The 11,070-nt window shown below is 37.3% G+C and overlaps 3 protein-coding genes across 3 annotated transcripts; all 3 read right to left on the bottom strand.

The window, feature by feature from the left end:
- Positions 1-1,232: 1,232 nt before the first annotated feature.
- Positions 1,233-2,132, bottom strand: LOC118563855 (heat shock protein 30-like). The gene has a single exon (XM_036139782.1). The coding sequence runs from the start codon at positions 2,074-2,076 to the stop codon at positions 1,462-1,464; it is 615 nt and encodes a 204-aa protein (XP_035995675.1). The 5' UTR covers positions 2,077-2,132; the 3' UTR covers positions 1,233-1,461.
- A 2,430-nt stretch (positions 2,133-4,562) lies between these two features.
- LOC118563854 (heat shock protein 30-like) lies at positions 4,563-5,323 on the bottom strand. Its single transcript, XM_036139781.1, has one exon. The coding sequence runs from the start codon at positions 5,248-5,250 to the stop codon at positions 4,636-4,638; it is 615 nt and encodes a 204-aa protein (XP_035995674.1). The 5' UTR covers positions 5,251-5,323; the 3' UTR covers positions 4,563-4,635.
- A 2,067-nt stretch (positions 5,324-7,390) lies between these two features.
- On the bottom strand, positions 7,391-8,234 carry LOC118563853 (heat shock protein 30-like). The gene has a single exon (XM_036139780.1). It carries the CDS (start codon positions 8,159-8,161, stop codon positions 7,547-7,549), a length of 615 nt encoding a protein of 204 aa, XP_035995673.1. The 5' UTR covers positions 8,162-8,234; the 3' UTR covers positions 7,391-7,546.
- Positions 8,235-11,070: the final 2,836 nt, after the last annotated feature.

Raw genomic sequence — 11,070 nt, 5'->3', positions numbered from 1 at the left:
AATGAGGCACCTATTCTGATAGAGTCGATGCTTCCACACTGCAATTTTCCTTTGTCAAAGCAGACAGCAAAGAAAAGATGTGGCCACTTTTTTTGTGATTCACTAAAGTGTAAAAAGGTGTTCCTGGGAAATTATCTCCTTTGAATATTAGGCTGTCAAGGTAAAGAGCCCGGTACGAACTCTGATCGTGTTTGCTGGAGGGCGTCATAAGTTCAAATCAAACCTTTATTAAAGATTTAAATGACCTCCTGTGATATGTGTTGATTCCGACTGTTTGTTTATTGTGGGAGATTTCAACTTTCATGCTGACAGCTCTGAAGACAGAGCTGCAAAAGAACCATGTGACACACTTAGAAATGTTGGTTTTACTCAACATGCTAAACAGCCAACACCAAAGGTGGGTAGAGTAGCCACAAACTGTACTTAAGTAAGAGTAGCACTACTTCAACATATTTTTACTCAAGTAAAAGTAAAAAGTAGTCAGCCAAGAAATTACTTAAATGAGAGTAAAAAGTATTCAGTAAGAAGGCTACTCAACACTTAGTAACTAATCATAACAATTGATCATTTAATATTTAAAAAATATGTAATCAGACAGACTAAAATATAAGGTTATGTACAAATTCTGGTATTTTAAAGGCAAAAGATACACTAAAGACAAAAGAACAATTTTCAAAATTATTTTTTCAACATAAAACTTCAAAGCAATACTTACAGCACTTGACGTACGTGCAGTATGTTAGAACAGTGCAAAGTACTACCAGTGACAATATCTACTATTTACTGGATGCTCATTTGACCTGCAAATCCCTCAATGAGCTCAGCAGATAGAAAATGACATTAAAATAATAAAGCTTGTGTACAAATAAGACGTCTTACTTTAACATAAACTCTAGGTTTTGGTCTTCTGGTGCATTTTTTGTTAAAACACGTATATTGTTTATTCATGAAGTTACTCACACTGAATGGAGTAGCCAGAAATTTTACTCATGTAAGAGTAGCGATACTTGACTCATAATATGACTCAAGAAAAAGTTATAATTCCACTTCATCCTGTATCTCATATAAACTTATATTTGAGTATGTTAGCTATTACTATTACTACTTGTGTACATGTGGTTCCATGGTTTAGTTGTAATATATTTGCAAAAAATGTGAAAATAACTTATTTAATTATGAAATTATCAGATTCTATGTGTAGATTTTTTAGTATAAAAAAATATTATAAGAATAAATATTTTGTTATAAGGCTAGAACAAACCTGATGGTGGAACAACTGACAGAATAAAAGCACATGAAGAACAACTCACTTTCTATTATCCCTTTATTTTACAAATATTTCCATATACAAATACATTAATGTACAAAATTACAATTCTTACTCACAACCACTGTCACAAAGAAAAAAATCCTCCCACTGGCATATGAACATGTATATGAGTCCATGTTTGCAGGTCGCTTCTATGATCTGTTGTCTGTCTCTGCTCGGCTGTCTTCTGCTTGTGAACACACACTCTGATGTGTTTCCTCCTCTGAGCTCCTCTTGATAGTCAGCTCTCTCTCAGCCGCCTCACCACCAGCAACTTTGGCTGCCTGGATGTGGAGCTTTCCATCTGGAGAAAGGCTGCAGCTGACGTCTTGATGGTTCACCCCTTCAGGCAGATCAAACTCCTGTCTGAACTCCTGCAGTCTGTAAGAGTAGGAGCCTTTGCCGTCCTCTTGTTTCTTCTCTGTCTTGCCGCTGACTCTCAGCTTCCTGCCCACCTGCCTGACTGACAGCTCTTCTGGAGCAAAGCCTTGAGTGTCCAGGGTTAGGCCAAAGTGCTCTCCCTCTTTGTCCAGCTGGTAGGAGACTGGCTGCAGAGCCACACTGCTCCTCAAAGGCTCTGTGTCATCCAGGATCTGGCTTTGAAGTTTCTCCATCAGCTGAAGACTGCTGCGCAGCTCTTGTAGGTTTCTTTGCAGGAGATCCTGCTGGTAGAACAGAGGCCTGACCTCTGGCCACAGACTGCGTACAGGCCAGGAGAAGTCCATGAATGGACTGAGGGCAGACGGGAATCCATGAGAGCACAGCATGTTTCTCCTGTTTAGACTTGAGTCTTCTTGTCTTGAGATTAATCTCTGTTCAGGCGTCTCTTCACTCCTCTGTTGCTTGTGTAGCTTTCTGTCAGTCAGTGGGACTGTCCCAGCTTTATATTCTAACAGGTGGAGCTCCAGAGGCTTCAGGAAGTTTCTGGTAATTACCACAGAACTCCACTGGGTGGAGCTCTTTCACACAATTTATCTGCTCTTCCAGACTTTGCTGTTTGCCAACATAATTTCTGTCATCAAGTTTTTGTAAGTAATTTTTCAGTGGATCACAGAAAAGGCTTTGTCTTTTATAAAACAAAATGTTTGAATCTGTTAAGCAAATATTTGTTAAATATTTATTACATTAAAGCATTATATTTCAAAATTAATTTTACAATTGGAAAATACAATTATTAATGCACCATATTTAAGATATTTTTTTACTAAATATATCTTGTCAAATAAAACTTTTCATTTGAATAATGCATCTAAATGGTTAATTCTTCTTTTCTTCGGCAGCAAGACACTAACAATCTCTAATGACTTATGTCTCATGTTTTCATAAAAAAAACAGGGCATATTCATACTAAGCGCTGCAGGTTGTCTGCTGAAAATATTTAATCATGGCCTTTCTTTAGACTTCAAATTAAGTCAGAAATTAATTTACACAGTATTTTTTTTAATATGCTCATTAGTTTGATCAATTTTATTTACATATTTCTTATATGATCATATGAAGTGATTTAAGTCAATTGATCAAAAGTCAGACTTTATCAGCCATATCATAAGTATTTATTAATTTATTTGATTATTGTCATAATAAACTTGGTCCCCTGGTGGGAGATAGTATTAAAATCTCTGTGATTATACATGGTATAAAGAACAAAGCTAAAAGTATGACATACAGCAATAAATAATCATACTTTAAAGCAATAAATTGTCAGATACAACCAGCCACGGAGACTATATTGACCACTATGTAATACAAACTGGCTTTTTAAACATTAGACCTCTGTCAACAAAAATAATTTCTAATGAATGCTTTCATTACCAACGTTAATCTTCATGTTATGTTTTTAAGATAAACATGGTTACATAAATTCAATGAGGCACCTATTCTGATAGTCGATGCCGCCACGCTACAATTTTCCTTTGTCAAAGCAGACAGCAAAGAAAAGATGTGGCCACTTTATTTTGTGATTCACTAAGGTGTAAAAAGGTGTTGCTGGAAAATTTTCTCTTTTTAATATTAGGCTCTCAAGGTAAAGAGCCCGGTACGAACTCTGATCTTGTTTGCTGGCAGGCGTCATAAGTTCCAATCAAACTTTTATTAATTATTTAAATGACCTCCTGTGATATGTGTTGATTCCGACTGTTTATTTATTGTGGGAGATTTCAACTTTCATGTTGACAGCTCTGAAGACAGAGGTGCAAAAGAACCATGTGACACACTTAGAAATGTTGGTTTTACTCAACATGCTAAGCAGCAAACACCAGAGGTGGGTAGAGTAGCCACAAATTGTACTTAAGTAAGAATAGCACTACTTCAACATATTTTTAGTCAAGTAAAAGTAAAAAGTAGTCAGCCAAGAAATTACTCAAATAAGAGTAAAAAGTATTCAGTAAGAAGGCTACTCAACACTGAGTAACTAATCATAACAATTGATCATTTAATATTTAAAAAATATGTAATCAGACAGACTAAAATATAAGGTTATGTACAAATTCTGGTATTTTAAAGACAAAAGATACACTAAAAACAAAAGAAACGATTTTCTAAATTATTTTTTCAACATAAAACTTCAAAGCAATACTTACAGCACTTTACGTACGTGCAGTATGTTAGAACAGTGCAAAGTACTAACAGTGACAATATATACTATTTACTGGATGCTCATTTGACCTGCAAATCCCTCAATGAGCTCAGCTGATAGAAAATAACATTAAAACAACAAAGCTTGTGTACAAATAAGACGACTTACTTTAACATAAACTCTAGGTTTTTGTCTTCTGGTGCATTTTTGGTTAAAACACGTATGTTCTTTATTCATGAAGTTACTCACACTGAATGGAGTAGCCAGAAATTTTACTCATGTAAGAGTAGCAATACTTGAGTAATAATATGACTCAAGAAAAAGTTCTAATTCCACTTCATCCTGTAACTCATATAAACTTATATTTGAGTATGTTAAGTATTGTTATTATTACTTGTGTACATATGGTTCCATGGTTTAGTTGTAATATATTTGCAAAAATGTGAAAATAACTTATTTAATAATGAAATTATCAGGTTCTATGTATAGAGTTTTTAGTGTAAGAAAAAGATTAGAATAATTTATATTTTCTAATAAGGCTAGAACATACCTGATGGTGGAACAACTGACACAATAAAAGCGCAATTAGAACAACTCACTTTCTAATATCCATTTATTTTACAAATATTTCCATATACAAATACATTAAAGTACAAAATTACAATTCTTACTCACAACCACTGTTAAAATGATTAAAATTTTTCCCACTGGCACATCAACATGTAAATGAGTCCATGTTTGCAGGTCTCTTCTATGATCTGTTGTCTGTCTCTGCTCGGCTGTCTTCTGCTTGTGAACACACACTCTGATGTGTTTCCTCCTCTGAGCTCCTCTTGATAGTCAGCTCTCTCTCAGCCGCCTCAACACCAGCAACTTTGGCTGCCTGGATGTGGAGCTTTCCATCTGGAGAAAGGCTGCAGCTGACGTCTTGATGGTTCACCCCTTCAGGCAGATCAAACTCCTGTCTGAACTCCTGCAGTCTGTAAGAGTAGGAGCCTTTGCCGTCCTCTTGTTTCTTCTCTGTCTTGCCGCTGACTCTCAGCTTCCTGCCCACCTGCCTGACTGACAGCTCTTCTGGAGCAAAGCCTTGAGTGTCCAGGGTTAGGCCAAAGTGCTCTCCCTCTTTGTCCAGCTGGTAGGAGACTGGCTGCAGAGCCACGCTGCTCCTCAAAGGCTCTGTGTCCTCCAGGATCTGGCTTTGAAGTTTGTCCATCAGCTGAAGACTGCTGCGCAGCTCTTGTAGGTTTCTTTGCAGGAGATCCTGCTGGTAGAACAGAGGCCTGACCTCTGGCCACAGACTGCGTACAGGCCAGGAGAAGTCCATGGATGGACTGAGGGCAGACGGGAATCCATGAGAGCACAGCATGTTTCTCCTGTTTAGTCTTGAGTCTTGTTGTCTTGAGGTGAATATCTGTTCAGGCGTCTCTTCACTCCTCTGTTGCTTGTGTAGCTTTCTGTCAGTCAGTGGGACTGTCCCAGCTTTATATTCTAACAGGCGGAGCTCCAGAGGCTTCAGGAAGTTTCTGGTAATTACCACAGAACTCCACTGGGTGGAGCTCTTTCACACAATATATCTGCTCTTCCAGACTTTGCTGTTTGCAAAGATAATTTCTTTCATCAAATTTTCTTAAATAATATTTTGGTGGGTATAAAAATTGTTATGTTGTATAAAACACAATGTTTGAACCTGTTAAACAGATATCATTTTAAAGTTTATCATGAACATTAAAACAGAATATCTTAAAAAGTGAATGTGTACTTTTTATTAATGCACCATATTTACAGAATATTTGTATTTCATCTAATTTAAAATTTTCCTTCGCCAGTTTTATCCAAATGGTTCATTTTCTTTTTCCTCCATAAAAAGACAACGTCTATAAGACAATATCTAAGGATGTTTTTCATTGTGTTTTTATAGAGAACAGGGCATATTCATAATAAGTGCTATATATCATCTGCTAACAATAATAAGTCTTAGCCTTTCTGTAGCCTTCGAATAGAAACAAATTTATACAATATATTGTTCAAAATGCTCATACGTTGAGCAGTTTTCTTTAGATATTTCTTATATGAGCAAGTTTGGTAATTTAGGTCAAATGATTAAAAGTCAAACTTCATCAGCCATATTTTTATAATTTATTGATTTATTAGATTACAGTTCAAACCTAATACCAAACATATATCAGATAAATTGTTTACTACATCATTTATCATTATGAAGTATTATCAGTGATATAACTTGTAATTGTTTCAGGGCAGCCTTGTCAGACATTTGACAAATGCAACTGCTTTTCTAAGTGTTATACTAGAGCTGTTCAATGGATTCTTTTAACATGAAACCATGTCCTTTTTCTATTAAGGATGAAATAAAACTTTAGCGGCTCTGTGGTACTTTTCCGTTTGTCATTGTCCTGCTGAATGATGAACCATTGCGTCTGTCTGAGATCAAGAGCATTCTGGAACATGTTTTCATCCAGAATCTCTGTGAACATTACTGAATTTATCTTTTCCTCTCTTGTGACTAGATTTTCAGTTCTTGCCACTGAAAATTCTCCCTATAGAATAACACTGCCACCACCATGCTTCACTGCAGGGATGATATTCTCCTTGTGATGAGTGTAGCCTGGTTCCCTCAGAATATGGTGTTTGGAATTCATGCAAAATGTTTAATCTTCACCCAATCAGACTAGAGAAATGTAATTTCTCGTGTTCTGAGAGTTTTGAGGGGGCTTTTTGGCAAACCCAAGGCAGACTGGCATGTCCCTCTAACTAAGGAGTTGCTTCCATCTGGCCACTCTACCCTACAGACCTGATTGGTGGATTGTTGCAGAGATGACTGTCCTTTTAGAAGGTTCTTCTCTCTCCACAGAGAAACACTGGAGCTCTGACAGAGTGGCCGTCAGATTAATGGTCACCTCCCTGACTAAGGCCCTTCTTTCCCAATCTTTCAGTTAGGAAGGCCAAGCAGCTCTAGGAGGAGTCCAGCGGGTTCCATACTTCTTCTACTTAGAGATGATGGAGGCCATGTTTCTCACCTGGTCTTTCAAAGCAACAGGAATCTGTCATTAATTTTCCCCAAATTTTGATTTTTAGACAATCCTTTCTAAGAGGTCTGCAGATGATTCCTTTGACTTCATGCTTGGTTTGCATTCTGAAATGCTCTGGATGTGACTTTCCAAATCCTGGTCAGTTTACTGAATTTACCACAGATGTACTCCAATGAAGCTGTAGCAACATCTAAAGGATGATCAGTGGAACCATGATGCGCACAAACCTAAATCCTAGTACGTTAGCAATGGTTCATAAGGTTTTATTTCCAATATATTAGCAAAAATTTGAAATTAACTTATTTTATTATGTAATTATCAGATTATGTGTAGAATTTGTAGTGGAACAAAGTATTTAACTGATTTTCTGATAGGGTTGTAACACATCTGATGGTGGAAAAACTTAATACCTTTCATGTTTATTTAGCAAGTTCACAGAATAAACCACATGTAGAAAACTTCATTTTCTAATATCCCTTTATTTTACAAATATTTCCATATACAAATCCATTAATATACAAAATTGCAAGTCTTACTCAAAACCACAGTTACAAAAATACAAATCTCCCCACTGGCACATCAACATGTAAATGAGTCCATGTCTGCAGGTCTCTTCTATGATCTGTTGTCTGTCTCTGCTCGGCTGTCTTCTGCTTGTGAACACACACTCTGATGTGTTTCCTCCTCTGAGCTCCTCTTGATAGTCAGCTCTCTCTCAGCCGCCTCAACACCAGCAACTTTGGCTGCCTGGATGTGGAGCTTTCCATCTGGAGAAAGGCTGCAGCTGACGTCTTGATGGTTCACCCCTTCAGGCAGATCAAACTCCTGTCTGAACTCCTGCAGTCTGTAAGAGTAGGAGCCTTTGCCGTCCTCTTGTTTCTTCTCTGTCTTGCCGCTGACTCTCAGCTTCCTGCCCACCTGCCTGACTGACAGCTCTTCTGGAGCAAAGCCTTGAGTGTCCAGGGTTAGGCCAAAGTGCTCTCCCTCTTTGTCCAGCTGGTAGGAGACTGGCTGCAGAGCCACACTGCTCCTCAAAGGCTCTGTGTCATCCAGGATCTGGCTTTGAAGTTTCTCCATCAGCTGAAGACTGCTGCGCAGCTCTTGTAGGTTTCTTTGCAGGAGATCCTGCTGGTAGAACAGAGGCCTGACCTCTGGCCACATACTGCGTACAGGCCAGGAGAAGTCCATGGATGGACTGAGGGCAGACGGGAATCCATGAGAGCACAGCATGTTTCTCCTGTTTAGTCTTGAGTCTTGTTGTCTTGAGGTGAATATCTGTTCAGGCGTCTCTTCACTCCTCTGTTGCTTGTGTAGCTTTCTGTCAGTCAGTGGGACTGTCCCAGCTTTATATTCTAACAGGTGGAGCTGCAGAGGCTTCAGGAAGTTTCTGGTAGTTACCACAGAACTCCACTGGGTGGAGCTCTTTCACACAATTTATCTGCTCTTCCAGACTTTGCTGTTTGCCAGTGTTTATCAAGTTTTGATTTCTTTTAATTTTTTGGTGGTCAGGGAAAGATTACATTATATAAACACACAATGTTTGATCCTGTTAAAGCAATTTTGGTTACTTTTTCACAACACTATAGCAGAATATTAAAACAGGTTTCTGAAAGAAAACATAAGTATAACATAGTAGACGTCACATAATGTTCTCATTAAGTTTTATTCAGTATTTTTTTGTGGATAACAAAAAATACATTGTGTAATATAAAATACAATGTTTAAACTTTCGGTGAAAACTTGGTCTGATACTTATGAACATTAAATCGGCATATTTTAAGAAGTAATTAATATTTCTTTATAATTTTACATTTTCATTAAAAAGGCAGATCCAACCAGTTAATTTTTATTTTTCCTTTATCCTCCTGAGACCCGGCCCAGTCATTTATGTCCACTGTAGTGGACATTTTGTCCACATGTATCTCCCTTAAGTATCTGGAGTTACCCTATCAAGCCCTATAGTGTTCTGTAGAGGACATCCTGGGCTTTCCAGTGATGTATCATGTGATAGGTTTGCAAGCTGGGAACTTTACTTTTTTTCTCTCACAAGATGGTCGCTATACTAACAACCACATTTTATGAAAAGAGGAAAGGTAAGTCAAATATTCTTTATCTATTGCTTTTTTTACCATGATAATTATATATATTCTTGTTTATTAATGTGTCATCAACAATATTATTACATCTGAAAATACTTTAATTATTTATGTTTTGAAATAACAGTCATTTAATGAATGTCAACTGTAGTGGACACCGGGACCATGTTAATGTGTTTAATGACTGACATTGTCGTCGGAGACAGAAGCGAAGCAGAGAGGATTCTATACCAGATAATAGAGGGAAATTCAGATTTGGAGCTGTCAGATGAGGAAAAGGATGAGAATGAGTATCAGCCTGTGATAGGGGGAAATAGTGACGAAGAAGGAGCGGAAGAAAATGTAGGAGAATCTCATAAGACAGAGTCAGAGCCAGAGAGGGAGTGGGAAAGTCGTCGTCCTCTGTGGGGCAGGACAAACTTGTATGTTTTATTTAGTTTCAAGCTAATGTTTTAAATTTTATTATCATATTACTGTAGATTATTGTAGAGTTTGTAGTCTGTATAACAGATGTTAAATGTATGCAGGTTGCCTAAAAACATGCTTGTGAGATTGGTCAATATTATACCCATGACACTGAAATTATGGCATTAATCAAAATTGATGTGTAAAAAATGTAGGATTTTTATTAACTTAACTTTATTTTTTTCCCTCATCCCATGCCATTATAATAGATTCACACCTGTGCTACCTGGGCTTCCTGCCTATCACAATGACCCTAAAATCTGTGAATACTGGAGTCCAATCCAGTACTTTTCACAGTACATTATTGTCAAATTCTTTGAAGATCTGGCAGCTTTTACAAATCAAAGACAGCTGCAAACTACAGGAGTGTCTCTGAATACTACTAGTAATAATAGTAATATCATCTTTATTGTCATTGAAACATACATTACAATGAAATTTGTTCTCTGCTTTTAACCCATCACCCTTGGGGAGCAGTAGTCTGCCATGAGCGGCGCCTGGGGAGCAATCTGGGGATCAGGGTCTTTGCTCAGGGACCCAGAGTGCAGGCAGTGGGGATCAAACCGGGTACTTGCAACCTTCCCTGAGTGCAAGCGCGCTGCTCTAACCACTAGGCCAACACTCGCCCCCAAGAACTCAAAAATTTTACAGCCCAAATTTTACTGCCCAAGAAATCAAAATTTTCTTTGGCATATCAGTCCACATGGCCTGCCATGGCTATCCCAGAGTGAAAATGTTTTGGGCTAAAAAAAACAAAGTACCAGTCATTAGCAAGAAGATGACAAGGGACAGGTTCTACAAGCTAAGAAGCTAAGATTGTCAATGACCTGGATGTGACTGAAGAGACAAAGAAGTCAGACATTCTTTGGAGAGTCAGACCATTGCTTGACCGTGTGAGGCAAGGTTGTCTCAGCCTTCCAAGGTGTGACAAAGTGTGCATTGATGAGCAAATTATCCCATTCACAGGCCGTTGCCCAGTCAGACAGGATTATCACAGCTAAAATATCCAGAGGAAGATGAAATGCAGAACTGCTTAGTTCTATGTCTTGTAGTTTATTGTTGAACTAAATACATGTATTTTTACTGTTGCAAGCATCAAACAACAGAACAATGTTACAGATATTTATTTGTTTTTATCAAATGTGACAGTTCTTAGGTAATTATCACTTTCAAGACAATCTTTTTAAATTTTTTCATTTTCTAAAACCTGTTCTATTTTCCCATGCAAATAGTCCTGTTGTCCTCCACAGTGGACATGCTATAAAATTAAAATTAAAAATATATTTAAAAAAATTAAAATTGTAATGTGTTTTTTTAGGTCCAAATACATGGGAAATCACACAAAAAAAGAAATTGTAAGACACTTTTTTTCTTTGGTTCTCAGGAGGTTATAGCAACCAATATAAAACTCTTTTTTTGTGTGTTTTTATATAAAATAGGCTATTTTCATAATAAGCACGACAGTTTATCTGCTGCCGATATCAAATCTTGGGCTTTATTTCATGTCAAAACCAAATCACAAACTAATTTATACCATTTATTGTTCAATATGCTCATTAGTTTAATCAGTTGTATTCA

Source organism: Fundulus heteroclitus, chromosome 8, assembly GCF_011125445.2.
Source record: "Fundulus heteroclitus isolate FHET01 chromosome 8, MU-UCD_Fhet_4.1, whole genome shotgun sequence".
NCBI lineage: Eukaryota > Metazoa > Chordata > Actinopteri > Cyprinodontiformes > Fundulidae > Fundulus > Fundulus heteroclitus.
Note: the sequence above shows the minus strand (reverse complement) of the source record. Positions and strands in the feature narration are given on the sequence as shown.